This window comes from Oenanthe melanoleuca, chromosome 2 (assembly GCF_029582105.1).
Source record: "Oenanthe melanoleuca isolate GR-GAL-2019-014 chromosome 2, OMel1.0, whole genome shotgun sequence".
NCBI classification, from domain to species: Eukaryota; Metazoa; Chordata; class Aves; order Passeriformes; family Muscicapidae; genus Oenanthe; species Oenanthe melanoleuca.
The window spans coordinates 98,177,387-98,201,432 of NC_079335.1; the positions used below are offsets into that span (position 1 = coordinate 98,177,387).

Here is a 24,046-nt window from a genome sequence, read left to right on the forward strand (position 1 = left end):
AAGGAGTAGGATTCACATGTGTTGCTTTTCTTCTAAGAAATGGGGCTGAAGCTCAAATATTAGACTAGATTAGTCTTCAAGAAACCAAGCAACTACTGTATAGTTTCTTGGTGTATATATATCTCAGCATACAAAAATTTGTTTGTTTTGGCTTTGATGATTGGTACCAATACAAAAGGTAAGAATGAAGGAAATACATAGTTCTTTTGACTTGGAATTGAAATGATGCAGTAACATTCTAAATGTGTCTTCTTTCTCTTGTAAACCCTTCTTTGTTATCATCACACATATGCTTCCCATGAAGACAGTATCCAGCTCAAGAGATGAAGTGCACAAATCCAGAGAATTCTGTGGCAGAGACTGCCAGAGCACTGAAAGTTAAAGAAAAATGTTGCAAAAAAAGTACTTCTTGTATTTTCAAGTAATACAGAATCCTGCTCAAAGCCCTACCCCTTATTCACTTGTAACAGTGCAGTCTTGTGGACTGGTTACCAAAAAGGAAGAAAATCAAACCAACATAGCATGGAGTAGACATGTTGAAAAGGCATTCATAAACCAGAGGTATGGGGTTGAGGTGTTTTGGGAGAAGGATAATAAAGACATCTGAAAAGGGAATGTATTTATTATTCAGTGTTTGCATGGATTGTGAAAATGAAAAACACAAGCATGTGACAGGTATGCAAACAAACCCAGCTAGAGTATGAGAGAAACAGAGAGAAAAGCTCAAATTCTACACTTCCATGACAGTTTACAGTACCACCTTTCACTGGATAATCTTGACAGAAGTGACAGGCATCCAGACGTTGTAGCACTTTTGGAGCCTTTATTTGAAGGTCTAGGCATTCACACTTTGTTTATTAAAAGAAACAAAAAACACAGAGAGGCTAAGTGCAACCAAAACCTCAAGAACCTTTTCATCCTAAAGCTATCACCTCTGTTAAAACCATTCTTTTAGAACACAACACAAAAATCACAAATTAACAAAACAATCAGTTCCTTCCCTGCAATCACTGCTCCTGTAACTCTGACAAGAACTTAAGAAAATGGATGTGCCACGAAAGCATGTACACAACTCTTTGTCATTCCAGAACCTAAGACAAAGTGAATACCCAAGGACTGGTACATTTAGATATTCCCACACTACAAAGAGGAAAGGCCATTTGTTTTTTGCACTATGATTTCCTGCATACCACAGGCCACAGAATTAATCCTGTTACTGCTAATGAGCCCAGCAGGCAACATTTAACTAACATGCTGTACTTCAATTGAAATGTCCATGCTTCACTTAAATGTCCCATCACCAGTCCCCTTACACAATTTGTTTTCATACTGTGTTGTTCATTTCCTGAAAAAAGAGGACATAAAATCATAAATAACTACAGAGAACACCTTAGATCATTGCAGCTACCTTTTCTTGGACTATCTGTAACCTGAATTAAAAGATCTAAGGGTAGGATCCAGTCACCTTGAAAAGATACACCCATATGTTAGTATGTCTTGAGAAAGTTTCAGAAGTCACTAGCAAAGAGCAGGGCAGTTAAAAGAAGAAGGAAAGCATACAGTAAGGTTTGTGCTGGCAATTCAGGGATGTATTTTTTCCTTCTCCCACAAACTGTAATTTAGAGGGTGCAGTAACCAAGGGGAGCTGAGGCTTTCACCATATCAGAATGCAATTGCTCAGGTTCCTGCTTCCACTCTTCACAGAGAATATTGAAATAGACAACCTGCTGTAAACTCTTTGCAGGCTTGCTAAACACTGTGAAAGCTGGTCCAGCTGACATTCCTCTTTCTAGCATAAATGGGATAAATGCAAAGAAATTTTCAATTTTTGACTGAGGAGCACATGAAGCTGTCAACTGCCTGGAGTGGGTGAAAAGAGTGCAATACCTAGCTTGGCAATGTCAGCAGCACCATGACACATAAGAGTGAAGTCCAACACTCAAACTTACAGCAAATGGAACCCACTCTTTCCAAAACCAGGCTCATTATCTCGGATAAGAAATCCTCTCCCCAGGGAAAGGACAGACAACTCAAAGGACTTTCTTCCCCATGAGTTCACTTGTAGCCAGACAACTTGAAAACATACATGCCTAAGTCTCAGGGAGGTGGGTAGATGAAAGGAAACAAATTTACTGACAACAATCAGCAGCACCGAAGAAACTGCAAAGATCTCCCCTAAAGGAAAAAAAGAAAGGCAAGAGTAATCAAGATGATGTAAAAGTTCTGGAGTCATGACAAAACCTCTCCCTCATGGGGGGAGATGGATCATGGAGACCATCCATTGCTAATATCCAAGATACTAGTATGCCAGTTACAGGTTAGGTACCTGATTGGAACATGGTGGGTTTTTAGCACCTTCTCACTTCACTGTAATCCTTTCATCTTCCAAAGCCTTTCTTAACTTTCTAGAATTCATAAGATTATTCCTTTAATTTAATTTTTAAAGAAATATGACATAGACAAAATTATTGTAGCATATGCATAGCATTTTGGAGGTTTATTATATGCTGAAAAATATATATACACACATATATATATATATATATATATATAAGTATCTCATGTTGAAAACTGAACAATTAAGTAGTGTGAATGATACCTTTACTATTGCTTTATTGGTTTGTCACTTCATCAGTTCATCAATTTTGACCAGTTTACAAAAAAAGCATTTTCATCTTCATGAGGATGTGGTTTAAATTATTTTCTGGTCTTTGCATCAGCTTCAGTATCAAAGACAAACACATCAAGCACTTCACTTGATAACAAATGGGCCAGAGTAGATTTTAACTCATTCGCCCATAGCTGTGTCAGAGCTCTAGTGCTGGCCAGATAAGTATTTTTTTATATCATCCTCAAAACTGCAATATAAATTTAATGGACTACTAAAATTCCACAATCCAATGTTAAATATGTAGCAAGATATTGTCCACTTGAGTTGATTATACTGGCTCCCCAGCTCAGTGTTTTACATAAAAAGTATGACATTCATTTCTGTAGAAATGAGATGCTGAACTACACAGCAGCATCTGAACTTTGCTCAGGTAGAATCCTCTTTACTTTAGCCAGAATTTTCTTATTGCTTCAGCTATCTGATTCTTCCTGGGAACAAGAGGTCTCAGGCAAAGGCTGCCATCCTGTCTGTGTACCTGAGATGACAACCTTCAATCAGCTTCATCCTCACCTCACTGACTACACCAATCTATATATTATATTGTTCCAGCTCCCTCACAAAGCATTTATTGCTTTTTAATCTTCATTTTTTTTACAGTTTCACCCAAGTGCTTTCTCTATTGGTAATGATTTTTATTTCAAATAAGAGGTTAATTCTCTTTGGTAATGACAATAAGTATGCAAACAGATTGCATTTGTCTGCTTAAAGCAAGAAATATGTATGATGGTAAGATGGAAATGAGAAAGATAATCTCAAAATCCAGAAATAGACTTGAATTGCTGGAAACATTTTAAGTTTAGTTTTACTATTGACTTGTGTTTACATCTCTGGTTGAGCAACTACCTCATTTCAAAAAATGAAGCTTTGGCTTTGCCCTCTCTTGCAGGTAAATGGAATGTCTGAAGGCATATATAACAAAATCTAGCAGTTTTGTGGAACATAAACTTCATAACCATTGACTTAATTCTTTATTACTTAAAGAAACCTAATCAACAAAATCCTTGTGAACCATTGGATCCCAAGCAATGTCAATTTGACTTGCTGCTTTGGTGCTGAGTATTTGTGTATGACCTTGGTCAAACAATGCTCGCTGTGCCTGAGGTAGAGAGGGGACACCAACAACTCCTGCTGGTCAGGTGGAGCAAAGCTCTACAATTCTTTCTGCCTGTGAGATCAGGGTCACTGGAATTCCTTATCTCCTAAGATTTTCTGGGTGAAAGATTTGTCTGTACTCCTGACTGTTGCCATGCTGCTCTGAGTAGGCAGAAGCAATAGAACTCCTCAAGCAATCTGTTTACTGGTGCATTGGAGGAAAATGTGTGCTGGTTTTGATCCAGACACATGTACTTTGTGAATGAACAAGGATTCCAGGACTATCAATCACTTGTCTTCTAAAAAATCATAAAATCTTCTCATCTTTTAAAACAGTATGAAAAAACACTCACAAGCTAACCTTTCTCTTCCCATAACTGAACTACTGCAATCCACAGTGTGCACTGTGGTATCACCACCATGGAAGTGTGAAATCAATAACTAAACTGTCATACACCTAAGAAAGGAAGTCCTGGATTTGTACTAGGAGCAATGCAAAAGGCCTTGAAAGATTATACTAAAATGGTCTAGCAAATCATCTCCAATGATCTAATAGCCACTTGCATCCAGTGCCAAAAGCTGTTTGGCACGTGCTGTGGTTTTAATAATTCTGAATACTCCCTCCAGGAGTTAAAAGAAGAAAATACAAACTAACTGCAAACTCTCATCAACGAACAATTCAAGGAAGGAAAAGAACCTTCTTCAAGAGAATCTGTTTATGGTGAGCTTTGTATCCCACATTTTTTCTTAACTCTGGCTGTCAGTCTATACTGTAGCAGCTTTTCTCCCTCCAATACATTTCCATGTAGTCACAAGATCAGCAGGAAAACACAAGTACACCCCTCTGCTTCTCAGCCAGCAGGGCCCCCACCCCCCTGCACTGAAGCCTCATCCCATGTGGATCCCACACCCCTCAACAAGAGCCCGTGCTGGAGGTTCTCCAGTCCTGCAGTGCCAGCAGGTGGAAGGACACTGCACAGGGAAGAGGCTCTTTGTTGCAAAGAATCTTACTTCAAAGCCTTTCCTCTTGCCCCAGTGGATACAGATCATGATCCAAACCAGGGTCAGACACTCTAAGTTCTGCCTGCAGACCTGCACAAACACAGTCTGTATCCTGTACCACTGACAGCGTGTGTACTTCGCACATCTCCACGAGCCCTGACAAGTTCCCTTCATCTCCCTCACCCTTCTGTGCTGGTTAATCTCAGCTGGCTGCCAGGCATTCACCCAGCCTCTCTCACTGCCTCTCCTCAACAGGACAGGGGGAGAAAATGAAACAAGAGAGCTCATGGGTCAGGACAAGGACAGTGAGATGCAAAACAGACTTGACTTGGGGAAAATTAATTTAATTTATTGCCAATTAAAAATCAAGTTAGAGAGGAAGAAGAAAAGCAAAACTAAACCCACCTTTCTATCACTCATCTTTTTTACAGGCCCAACTTCACTTCTTCATTCCTCACTCCTCTATCTCACCATTCCCCTGAGTGGCACAGGGAAACAGAGGATGTAGTCAGTCCATACCAGCTCCTCTCTGCTGTTCCTTCCTTATGTTCTGCTACAGTTTGGGGTTCTCTCCACAGAATCCAGCCCTTCAGGAACAAACTCCTCTGCCATGGGACCCCCCCATGCTGTGGCTCCTGCCAGGGCTTGTCTTCACAGCTTGCACCTTCCTTCAGGGCACTTCCACCTGCTCTGGCACTGGGCCTCCACTGCCTGCAGGATGGATACTTGCTCCACCATGGTATTCCATGGGCAGACACTTGCTCCAGCTCAGGCTCCTCTGCACAGGCTGCAGCTCCCTTGGGACAGATCCACCTGCTCTGCCCAGGGTTCTCCAGGGGAATCTGAGGTCTGGAGCGCTTCCTGCTCTCCCCTTGGGGCTGACATGGCCATTTTGTCCCCCTTTCCCCCTCTCCCCTCCCTGCCTGGGCTGAGGGGCTCAGCTGTGCCTCTCCTCAGGGATGCCCATGAACTCCAGCAGCACCTGGGCACACAAACCCAACAGCTCACTACTATGCCTTTCTCTCCAGAAGGTTGAGATGAAGATGTGTAATTCTCTTCCCACCACAACTCCATGTGGTTCTGCTTCAGCTCCTGCTCAGATATTGGTGCAGGACCCTTGGAAATCCCACAAGGGAAGCTGAACAAACCCACGATATTGTGAGGCAATGGGATAGAATTTCTGTAGGCAAGAGTTTCCATATGAAACGCTCTGCCAGCTGCTCCCAGGCACTTAAAACCCCATGAACAGGGAATGCTAACTTCAACGCTACTGAGAGTTGAGACCTTTTCCTGCGACTTCTAGATCAGGTGTGTGTCTTTTCTTTAAAACTAACTTTTCTTTTAAACTAACTGCCTGGTTTTGTTTTCACTTTTTGTCATATTAAGTTTAGGTGTCAAATTTTAAGCAAAGAATCATAGATTCTTAAGGGGAAACACTCCATACAGAATAAAGAAACTTAAGGGATCTCAATTTCCATTATATATGTATCTTTGTGTGTATATATATGCTTTTTTTTTATATACAATTTTTTTTTTTGTTCCTTCTGAGTTAGGAGTAACAAGTCAGGCATTTTCCCATTGTAACATTTACAGTGAATTCTGTATAAAAGATGTCACAAGTAAGGCAGAGCTTTGGAGGATCTCCACTCTCCTGCAGCAGCATCACAGAGGACGTAACAGCCTGAGGCACTTGTGTCCTGCTAAGGTGAGGTGTTGGCTCTGCCATTTAAAATGTTTAAACTCAGGTTCACACAGGTCTGAAGATCTCCCAATAGGTCCCAACAGAACAGTAATATTTTTAGCTGGTCTGAACATTAATCTTCATGATGAACAAGGGGATAATAATCTGTCCTATGATACTCCAGGGACAGATATAAGACCTGAAACTAAAGATGGAAAATTTTTCCTGTGTCTCTCAGGCCCTATTCTGTGAATGGTTCCTCTTTTGAGTGATTTCACTGAATACCTGGGCAGCACACAGTGACTTTTTTTTTCCAAGGGAGTGCAGACTTGCAGAAAGAAGTCTTGAATTTATACATTTGTTTCAAAGAAGCTGGCCATATTTTTGCACTGAAGGAAGTACATTACGATCTGGATGTAAATTTTCTTTTTCAGGATAGTTTCAGTATTTATAGCAGGTAAGTTAAACATAGCCTGAGTAATTACAGAATGTATTTTATTTTTCTACTCTGTCCTCTAGACCGTATACATTTAACCACACACTTAAAAAAGAAATGAAGCATGATTTCTTAAACTGGAGGCACTTGTGAAGCTGTAAACATTTTATGTTCACATTTAATTTGCAGAAAATATTGAGCTTTAATTGTTCAGTACTTAGTTGTTCAGTTGTTTAAAAGGGAAACTCGATGGGTTCTTTAGGCAAGTTGAAGAAACCATTCCCTGTCAGTGGCAAAGTAAAAGGTAGGTGATTTAAAAAGGAATAGCATGTGCATCAGGACTAGCAAAGCCTGGTTGCCAGGGCAGTTCTGCTATTAAGACCCTTCAGTCCCAACTTTTCTTAAGCTTGTGCTACTGCCTTTTTTTAATGTGGGAATACTGTAGGGGCCTTTCATATGTTACCAGGCTTCCTCATTTTCTCAATATTTGTTAAGAGTTAAATTACTCTACACTCCTCTGCCCCTTCTTGAACAGCATTGGTATCAGCAAAGAGGCACAGAGTTAAATATCAGGAAAAGCCAAAACATTGCAGAAAACAATGAGGCCTCAGGACTACAGGCTAAAACATTTCTGTGTAGCACCAGCCACACACTTTTACTTTCCAACGGTCTTAATACCTTCCTCTCCCCTCTGCCCCAATACTCCTTTCTAGGTAAGGAAAAGAAAAAAAGAGGAAGAGCCACCACTGCTTCAAAATCTTTTACAGATATTACAATTTCACTGTTTCTCTTGGCTATTCAAAGGCCAAACAATATTACAAAAAGAGGGACTATGTAATGGCAAAAAAACCTAAACAATCCAAAACCAATAAGGAAGCATTCTTATATGCACTACTTAGGTTAAACAAGTTTCTTTGAATAGGATATAAAAAAAAGCCACATGGGAAGTTTATTTATTGACTGATTCACCCTCTGCTTTAAGGATCAGATCACTGCAGCTCATGAAGTTTTGAAAGTGTGCTCTCTAAAGCCAGTGTTTCCTACACTCAGGAATGTAGAAAACTGCTAGAAGTTTTTATGAAACTATCTCTACAACAGCCAAAAAAACTGTCATTCTTGACAGGCATGTCAATTTAGTAAGAAGAAACCATATTTGAGATGCAAAAAATGCTTTATTATAATCTGCAGTTAAAATTAATCATACTAGCTCAAATTTCTTAATATGCTGAACAATAAACTTACATTCCATTAACTAAACAGAATCTAATAATTTGTAACTTATGGGAGATTTCATAACACCACAATATTCATGTGTCAAGCAAAAAAAAAAACAAAAACCAAACCCAAGTTATTTATGAAGATCTCAAGCAACAAACGGAGCTCTCAGTCCTTGAACTGCAAAACAATTCCTGGTGTCAAAAGATGTGGCTGTTCAAGATCTCCCACTACAACAACCACATCCAAGACTGTGTCAATGCAAGTATGACAGTCTTTTGGGGATAATGATGTGTCCTTGTAGCCCAATCACTTTCCCAGCACAGGGGCACTTATACCAGCAACAGCTGCTCTCAGGGAAGCTGTGCTCCTGCATAGCAGAAGGAGCTGAAAGGGGGAGGAGAATCACATCTCCTGTGAGAAAGTTACAAACAGCAAACAGAGGAAACAGTACATCACCTGTAGTAACATCACACTTTCTGTTTCAAATATATTTAGCCTTTGACTAAGTTGTGAGAACGGTTGCTGGCTTCCTTATTAGCTTCTGCAGTCCTGTTAATGAGCATATCCTTGATCTCTCTAATCCCTTGAACTGCCTAAATAAACAGTATTTTTCACCTTGTTCTTCCTCCCCCCAAAGCTTGATATGGGATTTAACTTTTTTAAACAAATCAACTGAAATCAATGTGTTCTCCGGAATCCCTGCCCTGTTTGTGTCTTAAAAAAATTATCATCATAGGTCCAGTACAAGCCCCAGTAGAGGATACAAGGATTATGTAAGAATATTTCTTGGTATGTGATGCACTGTGCTCTTGCAGACACCCATATTGCATAAAATTATTTGAAGGCAAAGATACTCAGTGTGTCTTGGTGCTCACAACTATAGTGGAACAGGAACACAGCTTACATGAAATTAGGGTTTCTCTTTGGGAACTGGCAAGTTCTGATATCCTGTATGATAAGAGATGCATTTTGCCATACCTTTACAATGGGAAGCATTAAAATAATTCAGCAGTAGGAAAGATGGATTAGATACTGCGTTCCTTGAAGGTAAACTTGAACCTTAAGAGTTAAAATGGTCTTCAAGGATATGTCTGAACACCCTACAGGAGGGATTTACTCATGTTGAAAAGCATTATAAAATTCTACATCTTAGAAGTGGGAATTAACAGGAAACACTTCAGATCCATTTGTTTCTTTTGGACAGGAAAGGTTTATGAAGAAGATTACTATTAAAAATTCATGAAAAATCTTTTGATGCAGCACTTGACAGAATAAGAACCTTTTCATTACACATATTTAACTTCTCCTAAAATATATCTCATTTGCATTTTTATTCTCCTTCTGTGAAACATTAAGAGGAAAAACTCAGTAGTACCACCAAAACTGAAAAGATTATTCTCAACCATTCCTTCTATATAGGATTTGGTGATAAATCCACAAGTTTCAATGTCCTTATGGTCCTTCAGGTCGAGTGGTGAGGCACTGGAACTGGCTCCAGGGAGAAGTTATGGATGGCCCAGCCTTGGTAGTGTTCCAGGCCAGGCTGGATGGGTCCTGTGCAGCCTGGTCTAGCTGAAGGTGTCTCTGCCTCTGGCTGTGGGCTGGAAATAAACAACCCTTAAGGTCCCTTCTAACTCAAACCATTCTGTGATTCTGTGATTCTTATAAAAGCTTCACATTTCAACCCCATGTCAGCTTTGGAGTCTGCCTCTCCCCCTTATTTTGGTATTGAATAACTTCCCCGTTCCCAGTAACAGACTATCCTCATTCCTAGGCTTTGCTTTAAGAGCCATTCCCATTACTATTCTGGATATCCAAAAGTCTTCAGAAATGAAACCAAGTAGTGTTCCATCCTGAAATTGCCAACTACCAACGTGAGCAGCAAAATTCTGATTTAGTCAGGAAATGAAACCAATCTATTTACTGCTACAAAAGTCACATCAGGAATAACCTCAGCTGATAGACAAAACCAAAACTGAGCCAAGTAGAGCCCAGTATTTGCAATAATTATATAGTTTCTCTGTGGGACTCTTCTTCATGTAAAAAAATGCTCTCTTTTAAAGTATCTTCTGATTTTTGTTTTAGGGTACTTAGGGTTTTTCTTCAGGGCCATTTTTTCTCATATAAAGACAAACCAGAGAGGGTTTAGTAAGCTGTTTAAACACTGCACAGCTGAAGGTGATATATGAACATCACTGTCTTCTCTTTGCCACTTTATAAACGCAGGACTTCACTAACTTGTTTAGTCTTGCTCAGCATAAAAGAAAGTGGACTGATTCGACTTTTTTTTTAAAAGTAGAAAGGGAAGAATGCTTGCATTAACTTAAAAGAATTAATACCCTAGACTGCTGACTGATTGAACCTCTGAAGCATAATTTTAAAATGGAAATGTTAGTAGAGTATCCCTTTATTGCCAAGAGTTTTTTGGAAGAGTAGGTTTGGATACTTTCCCTTTTTCATATTGACACTGGTGCTTTTATCAATTTAAACACACTAACACTAAAACCACTAAAAGGCATGTAGGTTTCAATAAAACTCATTTTTTATATCTTCAGCCCATATAACCAAATGAGCTGCTTTAACTTTTTTTTAAGCAGAAAAGATAATAAAGCTAAATGAAAAGTCCCAGAGCTTAGTTTTAAGACTAAATGGTATTTTAGATGAAACGGTTATGGAAAGCACCGTTTGTAACTCTGAGATAATGGCTTAAATCTATCTTTATAATACAAGTATTCTTCTTGGAGCTGCAAAATTAATAAACACACTTTCAATTCTCACTGGCATGAGTTGCTACAAGCTGAGACCAGAGATGCTGTTATTGAAGAGCATTTGATGAATATTGGGAATTGGAGGATCATTCCCAGCTATGCCACTAGCATGTTGGTAGACTGGACAAATTGCTCTGTACTTCTGCTTTCCAATCTGCAAATCAAAGATAGTAACATACATTCCTAATGCAAGATCTGTTGAACTCTAAATAAGAGATATTGAAAGCTTGCCTATCATTTTGCCAGTTCAGTTGGTTTCTTGAAATAGCTCATGTTGAGAGAAAATTAAGAACAGAAAGTAGTACCAGACAGAAATAAGTTTATTTGAAGGCCTTGTAATGAAGAAAGGAAAGTACTCACATAACTACAGAATGAATAAAATAGTGATTAAAGCAGTAAAGCAAAATGTGCACACCTAATAGACCATAAACAATGTGAAAGACAAACACAGCAGCAATAAAGACAGAGTTATTAAGACATTTAAAAAGCACCAATTAGGGCCAGGAAGGAACACTGCCAGAAAAGGTGTGCATTTATATACACACTTGCATGTGGATGGGTGTGCATGCATACTCACAGTCATGCAGAAAGAGAAAGAGAAATATCTAACAGCCTTAAGGTTGGAAAGAAACCTTAGGAGTCAGATTCTCTTGGTGGTACTTCATTGCTTCACCCTTCCAATAGAATGCAATTCACAAATGAATTAGGGCTGTGGGGAAGGAAGATTAAGACTGATTCTAGCTTGCACTTAAAAGGGTACTACTGTTTCTAAAATTCACTGCAGTATGTAATTACAAATACATATAATTAGGTGACTTAGATCTCACAAAATGACCGCAGTGCTGCTTTCTGCATGACTTGGCTACACAACCAAAATATGCTATGTAAATCAGAAATTAATTATGCTGAGGATTCAGAAAATAATTCTAAGAATGTTTACTTGAGAAGTAAGGAAAAAGCAGTCATGAATTTGGCTAATTATTCCAGAAGACAGAATTAATGCTCTTTATATTGAACAAGGAGTTCAAGAACTAACAAGATGTTTTTTCTCCCGGATTTCTATCTCAGCTGACCATCAACTCAAGCTCCATATTTCCTTTTGGTAAAGAAATTTCTAAGGCTCTTCTCAAACTAACTACCAGTAAAAATCTCAGCTAACTTTTTGCATCCTTTTTTACAAGTAGGGGCACTGAGTGTCTACCTCACCTGCCTGTTCGCTCAGCTGCCTCCAAGAAAGATGTTTGACACTGTTATCATTCAATATGCTATTCCTCTAATCAGAAGTTACTTGTTCAAAAGCTATTTGGAGGAGCAGGAAGAAATAAAATGAGGAAGATAAAGGCACAGAGACATGGAAAGTAAATTACACAAACTTAATCCCTTTGGAACAAAATATTGCCTGCATATGTTCAGGTGAGCTCAAAAACCTCCATGACACAGAACATCCATAGAGGTGACTGATAAATCAGAGCAGAATTTTATCCCTTCAGTATAGCAGATAAATGCTAACTTATTCTCTGACCAATGAAGGGATGCCTGTTTTAAATACCTTAGCTACTCACACTTGAATTCCATCCAGACAAACTACCTCATGGGATTGTGGATCCATGATATACATGGAATGCAATTAACTTCCCAGCTTAACATATTGCTACCCAGAAATAGCAGCAAACACAGCATGACTGTGGCATCAATTTTTTAAGGATACTAAAGAGATACTTTCCTTGTTTAGTAACTTCAACTATAAATCACAGGAAAACAAATCTGTTGTGTCTCTTTGTCTTATTCCTCTTTGACAAGTGCTTTTGACAGAGTGGGGAAAAGTCAAAACTGGAGACAAACATATTTTTTCTGGCACCAGGAAGATGCATTCCACCTAGTTAACACTCTCAGCTAAAAGGAAAGCTTTTTTGATATTTTGCAGAAGGAAAAGGACTCCACTTTGTGACATGCAAGTTTGTCCTTGAGGTCAAAAAACATAAATGTAGATGAAAAATCCCTTCTTTATTCACTTCTAATTTTCAGACCCTGGACCTCTGTTTCTTCTCAGCTCTGTGTACCTCTCAGGTGACCACAGAATTCAATGACATCTCTATTTGTTGAAAAAATTTGCATTTTTCTTAAAGATTTTAGGTATATGGCTGGAACAGTCTGTTTCTTACCACTTGACATTTTTTGTGGCAGAATGTTACCTATAAAGAAACCTAAATTAAGTTCAAATGTAAGTATTTATAGAGGATACAGTTTCAGAAGGGCCAAGAGATTGCATCCATAAATCGAGGCCAGTGTATTCTGCAAGCACTCAGAATCTCTGTGTCATTTGGGGACCAGACATCAAGCTACTCTCTGCATTATCAGGACATTCTGAAGAACCACCAAACCTCCTACTAAAGAATTATATCCAATGCTTCCAAACAAAGGGCAAATTAGAAACTGAACTAATAATTTATAGAGTTGTGATACAGTTTTGTCTTACATTTGCCTAAGTTCCACCTTTTATCTCCCTAAGTGACTAAGAAGTCTCAATGACTTCTTCAAATTCCTTAGTCAGAGGATGCAGAAGACCAAAAGCAGAAATGCATTTTGCTCTATCTAGTGTGCATGAATAAGATAGCATCTTATTATGTTTTATGGAACAGACACAGCAAACAAGAAGTATCTAGCATTTAGTGAACATCATGCTTAGTTTTAGAAAATTTATGTGTTACTTCTTGCACCTCTGAAAAACTCAGATTGTATTTAAAGCACATCTCTTACATGCAACAGCATACAATTATAACTGAACTGAAACCTTAGGTTTAGGGCATTGGCATGATCACTGCACAGTTACTGCCATTACAGTCAGGCTTGTATTTTACAAAATATCCTCAAAGATTACAGTGTGGTATCCTTTAGCCAACTTAACGTGGCTTTACTGTGAAAATGATCCTACAAATAGACTACTTATTGTTCAAACACACCTGCTGTAGCTGTCATATTGTACTGTCTTATTTTAACCACACATTGATTATTAATCACAAAACCTCTTGTAATAGCTTAAAAAAATTCCCTCTCTAGCAATAGCTGGGATTGGATAATGAACTGAATCCAGGAAACATTTAAATTCTTCTTCATTGTAAGGGCATTTCTATCAAGATGAAAGCACCTTGCTTGCCAAATTTAAAACAAATCCCAGGCATAGGTGGCTCATCTGTTCCAATGGCACTCATTACCATTCCTTTCCTAGATGGAAAGACACCCCTCTGAGCTCTTGTGATGACAAATTATAGGGGAAAAGAAAATAAACTGTTTTATAAAGAGTTTCCTGGCTCACAGCCAGACAGATAAGTGTATGGTGAAACCACCTCTTTCTATAATGATGGGGAAAAAGCCCCTGATGAACAATAGCATTGCATTGAGATGCAATTGCAGATGGGCACTGTGTGACAGCACTCCAAACTGTCCCATGGACATTTATTATCTTTAGAAAAACAAGAGGTTTTTAAACAGCTTAAGCAAAAACTGGTGAATTTTTTATCAGCCTGGAGTGAGGAGTGAAGAAGGAGAGAAGGATATTGGCATTTCGATCCCTGACTGCTTTATTGCAGGATGGTGATCTCAGGAAATCAGGCAACTTTCTTATCCCACTACAATGAAAATGGGAAAAGAGGTTTACATGTCTCTTTCCATGTTTTGCTATTGTTTTCATTTTCTTACATGCCTCGTGTGTAAATCCTTTCCTCTGGGTAAAGGACACAGCAGCTGCCCCCTCTCTTCACTCGTACATGAAGAGCAGAAGAGAGAGGTCAGCTCATATGAATGACTGTTCCATGGGGAGGAAAGGGCAGCAATCCCAAGAGCACACCTGCCACTAACTCATAACATTTGAAATTCCCAAGGAATTTTAACTGTGCATCTCAGAGACAAAACAAGTGGGCTTCTGAAAGTAAAATGTGGAAGGGGAGGGGGAATTTTGCCTCCCTTGCCTTTCCAGTGAGATGAACTGGACAACTCCATATGGCTTCTTTTAAGTTTAGTGCACTGGTTGCTCTGAAAAGCCTGCCTTTGATTCCAGAGGAACATTTTGCAGAAAGAGGTATTGCTTGCCATTTGTAATGTTGGTAGGATAAGATTTCCCCTCTCCATTTCACCTTTGAAAGGGGAGAGAAAGGGGATGAACATCAAGGCTTAGTGTGCCAAGACTTGAAAATATATTTACATGCTGAAGTTGGACTCTTGCTTTGAACACTAGCCACAACAGCCTTCTGCACTTTGGGTAGTTCATTAACAGAAATCAATACAAGCTGCCTTTTAAGAAAGTTAACACTTGTTCATCGACACGCTTTGTAATTTCTTTTAGCAGAAGCATCAATGCTTACAAGGTGTGCAGTAAATTATGGCAAAACTGCAGAATGTCAAAGCTACTGAAAATAGTTTAATTTCAGTGCAAACTCGAAAGATAAACCTAAATAAAATGAGAAAAAGAGTAGATACTAAGAAAAAGAGAAAATAAATGTGTTGTCTTTACCTGGAGGCCTTTCTTCTCTATCTTTTTCTGGAGTATTTGAAGGCACTTGGTGAAATCTGTGAGGTCCTGATCCATGGTCTCAATTAACTCACATCCCTAGTGAAAAAGAAACAAAACAGAGAGAGAGATTAAAAAAAAAAAATCAGCAATTTTTCAATTTTGAGAAAAAATTATGTCTTGGGTGAAATTAACTGCAGACAACCACTCAAAGTGTCTGCATGGAGATGCAGGATTAAGTAAAAGACCTTTATAGAGTCCAAAGACAGTAGGTCCCAGCTGAATTAGGTACTATGAAGCAGCAGTTTGATAGGTCCAGGAGTATATATTCACAGCCCATTGAGTACATCTGTGAGTTTGGATAAGCATGTTTTACAGTGCTCTGCTGGATGGAGACAAGTTCTGGTGTAGTGAGCCCTGGGTCATCAGTAATTTTCAGGAAAATTACTGTCCTCTCTGGTGCTGGACTTACTGTGTCTCTGCTACGTACATTCAAACCTGTATAAATGTGAGCACACAAAAGTGTTCAAGCATCCCAGAAAGAGTGCAGTTGTACTGCAGTTAATTTGCAGTGATTCAACAACAGTTTCCTTGCACTGGGATATTATGACTGAGAATATGTTAGTGAGGAGCAGGAATTCAGATTTCTTAACTGAGAGCTAAAGCAATTTCTAAGCCTCTGATAAAAAGCTGAGTAAGAAAATGTGGAGTGTATCTACCACATAAAGTCACTACACAAAGAGGTTTAAAGAATAAAAAATACCCAATAGAGCATTGTGAATTAAAATAAGAATCATACACATTGGATTTAGAAGTTCCCTCTCCTACCACTACAAGATCCCCTTAAAAGCCTTCTAGCTTTGTCTTACTTGACAGGTTTTGTGTTTCTGCTATACACAATAACAACTGATAAGAGAAAAGCATTCAGAATATGTGTGCCTCTTAGTATAAAGTACATTTCTCTGTTACATAAGAAAAAACCCCAAACAGCAAAGCCAACATAAAAATGTTAAAGTTGCCTTTACCTTGGTAGTAAAAATAAAGGTAAAGAAGACAAAATTTCCCAGATTACTGAAGGCATGGAGTTTAGCAAATTGCATACAACAAAGTAACAAGCCTCCAATAGGAAGACACACACTACCACTGAAATGCTTCCCCACATAGCCAGAATGCATATAAAACCAAATTAAGTCATCACACAGTAGGGGATTTGGATAAAGTAGAAGCAAAAAGCAAGAAGAAAGCAGGTTTTCTATTGCACTTCTGAAAAATTTCTGAAAGGAAACTGGTCAAAGTAGCAGCCTTTCTGAGATCTGATATTCCTCTAAATACTTTCTCAAGTAGTAATAATAGGCTTGCCAAGATGAAACATGGTGTAGCTGCAACAGCACATGTAATCAGAGACCTCCATTGCAGAAGTGATGCTGCTTCCCCTGCAAAGTGGTGAGGGAAAAGGTAATTGGATTCTGCACTCAGTGCTAAGCACAAAACTCTTTGAAGAGCTGCCATATCTCCACTCTTCTCTAGAAAAGGCCAAAATGCAAAACTGGCAGGAGGAGAAGTGACACAAGCCATCTGGAGCCTGTAATGAACATGTGAGTTTGGCAACAGCAGCCAGAGACACCCAGGGAGCCCAGGAAAGGTAGAGGGTTGTTCAGTCCCACCCAGGAAAGCTCATAGTCAGATCTGAAAACTACTGAAGGAACTTGTTTATCAAAGCCACTCTAAAAGAAAAGGTGTCTCAGTCACTAAGGATGGGGTGCTCTCAGACAGTCTTGATATCTGCATTGATAGTGGGAAGAGAGACCAAGCTGTGAGAAACTGTGAACAGACAGGACCTCAGTATTTCTCAGATAGCCTCCCAGCAGCTTGAGAACATGACAGATGAAGACTAAATCAGTGGCAGGGACAGCTACAGCTCAGTGTGAGAGAAGACACAACCTCAGTTGCCAGCTCTTAAATTAGCAGTAGAGAAGTCAAGCCTTTTATCTTTTGCCAGGGCCACTCCTTGGCTTCACAGCACTGGCAGAAGTGGCTTATAGATACCAATTTATGAATTAAAAATTTAACCTCCACTCTCCCTCAGCACTTCAAAATACTCCTTCCTGCAGTCATTAACAATCCTGATCTTGAACAGCAAGGTTTGTCAGCAGAAGGTAGGCTGCAATTCTACTTTCCACACAGGGAATATCAACGTGTCAGGGTTTGGTTTTTGTTGTTTTTGTTTTGTTTGTTTGTCTTTAAAATGATGGTCTGCAGCAGCTTAAATAATAATTTATTATTTTATGCTACTACTAGAAACTTTTCTCTTGAGTTCAATTCTTGCCTAGCTTCTCAGGATGTTCTTTGACAAAAAAAAAACTATTCTAGTAGAACTGCAAGGTACTACTAAGGCAAGATAACATTAGCATGGTGATTGGAAGGCACTGAAGGTCATTCAGCTCCAGGAGAAAGCTGTGATGCACAACATATGTTCAGCCCTGCTACTGTCTTCTGACAGATATTCACAGAAATTCACACAATAAAAGGCCTCAAACACTTATCACTGGAATGCAATGTAAATATGTGAATGGGATGTCAAATGCACAGTTGATTAAAGGCAGGTTACTGTACCTGTGAGTACAGTAAGAGGATTCTGGGGCATATATACCTGAACTGTTTACTTATTGCCCCTGCCTTTAATGCTTTACACAGCTACTGCTGTAGATCATCATATCAAAAGATGTTTAGATAGAGTGCTACAATTAAAGCCACCACTTTCTTCAAATTAAACTGTGATTTCTCATTCTCTTTCCACATTAAACAGATAACCAGTTGCAGAATTGGCAGAGAATTTAGTACTGCTCCTTTTGCCACAATGTCAAAGAGACTGGCATGGTCAGACTGAACGGGGGGAGGGGACAAGCAGCAGAACTGAAATGTTCCTGCATCCTCTTTACAGTCTTGCTGAAATTAACATCTATGCAGTTCATGTTTGCTGATGGTATAAGAGCCTCGGATAAATCTGTTGCTCCTGACATATCAAGTCCAATATTTTATGCCACAGAATTGGATGACAATTGTAATGCAGTTCCTTTCAACCTTCATCACATTATTCTGGAATGACAAAAATCTTCAAGGCAGAGCTATCCAATGCAGTCAGAGTTTAATGAAAGGACAGTATAACAATGGCAAGATAGGCAATAACACTTGTAGTTTTATAGGTACCTGCTCAACTTAATAACATTAACCTTTGGTAAGAAAGTTAAAAAGCCAAACAAATTTAACATTAGGAAAGGTTAGAAAAATCAATAGCACACAGCAGGAAAGAAAACAATAGATTGCATCTGATGACAATATAGCTTTGGTGAATGATAGGATGAGGCACAGAGTATGAGGCTTTTGCTGCTCTGTCTTATTACAGCAGCTATGGGAGGCACTTTGTTAGGGAAGGAGGAGTGTGTCAGATACACATAATAGGATTGTTGAACCCTATATTTCAGACAGACACTGAATTCAGACAGGCTCTGAAATGTCAATCTGAACATCCCAGCATTTCTCCATTTTTAGAAATGTTACACATAACAGGACATTGTGTGTTTGCAGAAAGCACTGTGTAGTTGCCCATTCTACCATGTTCTTCTTAATCTTTTATTAAAAGAACGCAATGCTATTTTCTTTCTGTAATCTTTCTGAGTATGAGAACATAATTAGAACAGAATATATAAAATATCCTAATGTGTACTCTATCTCCCAGGTCTTCCTATAGCAAACCATTTGAGACTATCTTCTGAAGCCTGTGTCTGGCTGTGCTCAGTGGGTGCACCACTGACATTCAGTTCAGCCCTTTAACAATTCCTGAGCACAGAGGTTCAACTTTGAGTTATCAGCCTCAAACAGATGTGCTTATGCATAGTGTTAATGGCACACATCCTCAAGCAAAAAGAGGAGAAAGGAGACAGCCTGCAGAGCCTCTCAAAATCACAGCACTGACAAATAAATTTTAAGAAACCTGTATAAATTAAATGTTATCTCCAAACATTCTCCTTCCCCTAGACTTCACCTGCAGTGAATGTACAGTAATGTACCCACTTAATTGTAATATTTCACTGACCAACTGAGTAAGAGCTATTTCATTTGGAAGGGACTTTTCAAAGTCATCTGGTCCAATCTATTGCTAAAAGTATGTTACATTTGCTCAGGCTTCTCAAGGCCCTTTCCAGTCCAGGCTTAGCTGGAAAGGGAGTCACATCTCCCAGGGTGGAGATGTCATTTCCCTGGGCAACCTCTTCCAGTGTTTGACCATTCTTGTGAAATTTTCTTTCCCAGTGTCAAACAGGGAACTCTACTACTGCAAATTGTGGTTATTGCTTCTTTCCCTGTCTCAGCTTAAGGAAGAATCCTTGTTTTCTCTCTGTCCTCCCAGTAGGAAGTTTAAGACAGCAACATGATCTGCTGCTCACCTTTTCTTCTGGAGGTTTGAACAAGACAGTTCACATCAGCCTTTTCTCATGTCATATTCTAGACTTCCCTAGAATATATTTCCCTCACTTGTACTGTATCAGCATGCAGTATTTCCACCTCAGAGAGCCTGAAGAGGTCATTTAAGAGCCAGGAGGCATAGGGTTCCCAGGTCTCGCTTCCTTTTAATATTATATTCTGGTAACAGGGAATTTTGCCCCTCTGGTATCCTCTTCCTCTTTAGACCACTCAGAGAATAACTCCAACATTCACATTCCTCACACACTAGTTGCAGCCACCTGAAAGTCCCCAACATTTTTGTACACAAATGTGAAGCAGACAGGCATTTACATCCTGAACTGGACTCAGTGCAACTGATATTGAAAAACAGCTCTAGGAGAAAGAATACATGGATTGAAACAAATACTGCTCTATATCCAGAAAGATGAACAGAAATGGACTGCAGGATATGACTCTGGGTCTTGGACCAGGCCTAGCAAAGAAGATAAAATATGTGGATGGATGCCCCTACAAGTTCAACAAATGACAGACATTATGTTCTACCACTTCATCTGTAATAGGAGGATGGTTTTTGAGGCCAGAGAATTCAATCTTCAAGTAAGAAAGGCAAAGCAGTTAAGTTCACTGACTTCATTTGGGAATTTCAAGTACTGTTGAACAAAAGTGTTGAACAGCTTATCTTTAACTCAGTTTAATTGTATTAATTGTTTTTTTCATTTTTGAAATGGAAAACAAACCAAGTATGTGCAATTGGTGAAAATCACTTTCGATATTTAAATAACCAAAATACTTAAGTGAAATTAATTTTCTTCTAGTTTTTGGACTCAAATTTGGCTGACTGCCTGGCATCAGTACAAACCTAATGCTGTATGGATTGCTTGGCCCTCAGTCCTAGGGTTCATGATGTTCTCACTCACCAATTGCACATTAAGTGACACTGTCATTCAGATTGACTAAAATAATTTATGAATTGTGTTGAAGCCTATGCTCTGAAAGCCAAATAACTGAAATTTATACTCAGGTGAAAGCCCCATTACTGAAAAGCAAAACAAGAATGTTCAGGTTTGACCATCACTTCTAACCTTATATAACATCACTTGATTTATTAAACAAGTACTATCTCATGGCAGAAACAAAATCCATAAAGATATGTAAACATATGTACAGTTCCACAACCCAGAAGCTACATGAACTTTTCAAATTTGAAAAGCTTTTAGAGCAACAAGAAAAAAGCACTCTGTGGTTGAAACTGACTGCAACAGCTGCAACTTCTCCTCCCTTTCCCTATTTCTATTTTGATGTGATCTTTTCCACAGTAAATAAAATGTTTCCTGGTTTTGTTTTTAATGAGGCAGCTTGTGGCTTCTGGTGGAGGATTTATTTTTTGATACCATACATTTTATGTTGAGATAATAGCAATGAAATAGCTCATCTACATTAATTATGTTGCCTCCTTTCAAAAGAAAAGTCTATTGTTCATGAAATAGCAATTACTTAAAAGAATGAAGTATGAGTCTGTTTAGTTGGTATCTGACCAATACCGAAGAGAGTCACTTCAGCTTCCCTGCCACCTTTTAGATACCAAAAAGCAGAAACCCAAATGTTTCTAAATCTAAAAAAACAAATAGAAGCAATCTGCCCCCCCTACTCCCCAAAGTAAAAAAAGAAGCAAACCAACAAACCCCACAAGTGGACCAAAAAAACCCCTGCACGGTTAATGTTCCATTTGCTGGAAAAATTCCCAGTATTTATCAGTACTGGAGCAAATTCTTCTGAAGTCCGGTGAATGAAAGCATACAAATGCTCACAGGTCAGAAAGTGCAGTAATATACACTTCACTGCAACACCCTTATATGATGGCCTCTAACATATTTTAGAACTTTTAAATAACTGAGCAGAGAAGTAAGAGTGTTGCGTGAGGAAGGTCTGTCAGGAATTGCAGTCTCAAATTAAACCCATATCTCTCCATACCCATTTCTGGCATTTAAACAGTAGACCTACTTTTGTACATCCCTGTGCAATCCAAACATGCTATTTTTCCAATCTGATGATTAAAACTGAGCACAGTACAGCAGTGACAGCCACCTGCTATTTTTGGATCTTCTCTGAAATTTCCCTTATGTGTCCTTTCTTGACTGAAAAACAAAGGTTGAGAGAGAGGAGTTTTAATTGATGGTCAGCCTCTCTGAAATCAGCACTGTGAAAAGCTTTTGTCTACCAAGATGGTTAGGCCCTTTGGATCCTTACCTAGTGATAAGTCTGATTACAGTACCTTGCTTTTCTTGGAAAATAAATTGAAAACAGTAATTGCCCCTCTGTGTGCATTTACTTACTAAGACATGAGATAGCTCTTGGAAGGGAAATCAGAGTGCTGGAATTGCACTAGTGTCTGACAAAAGGGAAGCATGTGCCACTAATTATAGGCAGCAAGAACCACTACCCAGTTGTGTTGATGACAGTCTTTTTTGTTGACTTGTATGCACTTTGAACCAAGGCAAAGAACTCTAGCATTTTCAAAAATGGGTAACTGCACTTAAACACATACTAAAACTATTTTTGGCACTCACACCAATGCAAATAAGAGTCAAGCACTCTTCTGAAATAAAGCAAGAAAGAGAAAAGCTGCCAAATCCTATCTGTGCCTCACAAAGCTGAAGAAATAAGGCATGCAGTATTCCTTGAAATTCAACCATTTGAGCTGGGAGTGAGAGAGGCCATCTACATTTCAAATATCCCTCACAAATTTAATTGCAGTAACCAAACAGGGTTTTGTTTTGGCTTTTGTGATTTTATTGTTATGGTGTTTTTTCTTTTTTATTTTAATTAAAAGGGCTTCAGGTTAACAACTCTTGCTTTTTATCACATAGGATGACAGACACTCTAAAGAACTAAAGTTAATAAGCAGACACTGTATTTGAATTGACTTCAGTTTCCAGACTAATTGCCAATTCTCAAGAACATCTCAAGGTAAGAAAAACAAGGAGAAAACAGCAAGGCTTGTACTGAGGTGTTTCCAAAGATCTGAGCTGACAAATTTTAGACATCCTAAACACTATCTTAACGTGTTCTTTTGCCAGCAGCCAAGAAACCCAAGAGCACCGTGACTGTAAAAAATGCATAAAAAATAGCCAAAGAGATGTTAACTTGGATGGCATAAAATTCCTGCAAAGCATTTCTAATCATCAATTTTATTTAAATATATATGACTGGCACACCTAGTCCCTATCTCTTGCATTTAGACTGACTTTATGCAACAGAATTTTTGTTTCTTAGCTAGTATTTCCCAGTATGTCCTTAGTTTCAGAGATAGAAGATTTGTAATTGCTGTGAAATAAATTTGGATTGTGAGAGTAGAGCTGCATTTTAAATATTGATTACTGGACAAATTTTATTGAGACCAGGCTCCAAATGTGTGCTAAGGGCAAAAAAAGAGGGTTTTCTTACATAACTCTTTCTATGAGTACAAGAGGAGTACAAAGGGATTTGAAGATTTTGATTGCCTGAAGACAGCAAATTGAAAGGGGAAATATCCTCCTATTGTGGATGAAACTCCAAAAAATGTGTTATCAATACAATCCTTTTTTATATCTTAGGTATTGGCGCATTAACAAAAACAGCAAAATGAATCTCAAGACTGATCCTTCAGGAAAGACACTGATTATTTCCTGCTGCTTGTTAGTTTTCTTATGTATTGCTGCCTGCCTTTAATTTGTGTCTCAAGCTCTAACTTGGCTAGATATTTGATTAGATAATACTCCTTTCTTTCCTTCTTATTATTCTGGCTTTTTCTAAAACCTCTCAGCCTCAGTGCAAGAGCTGTATATCACAAGGAATAGAAGATACTTTCTGTGAAGAGAATTTATTCATTGTCTATATTGTCCCATAGTTTCAGGATCATTTAATATAAATCAAAAGGAGAATGCCAAACTATACAAATCCTCAGAACAATGAAGGTCAGCTTCTGTGTTCCAAATTTTAAATGATATGCCTGTCCTCTCTTCCTCCAGTTTTTCTTTCCAGCCATATTTCTCCTACTCAATGACGGGAATGTCTAATTTAAACTTATGGAAATCTCTCTTGCTTTCTCTAGGCAGACTGTCTACAGCAGCCAGATAATATAAAATTTCCAATACGTGCTGGTGCCTGAGAGAGGCAGGAGCTTACATTGCTAAGAACAGGGCATCTCCCCACACTGCCACACCAGGTCTACATC

At 38.7% G+C, this 24,046-nt stretch overlaps 1 protein-coding gene across 5 annotated transcripts in view; it reads right to left on the bottom strand.

The window, feature by feature from the left end:
* The window catches only part of TPK1 (thiamin pyrophosphokinase 1), a 297,778-nt gene that overhangs the window by 108,206 nt on the left and 165,526 nt on the right, over positions 1-24,046 (bottom strand). For all 5 annotated transcript variants that reach the window (XM_056483741.1, XM_056483738.1, XM_056483742.1 and 2 more), the window contains one exon: positions 15,376-15,471. In XM_056483741.1, the coding sequence (XP_056339716.1) occupies positions 15,376-15,471 (96 nt within the window). The remainder of the gene's footprint in view (positions 1-15,375; positions 15,472-24,046) is intronic.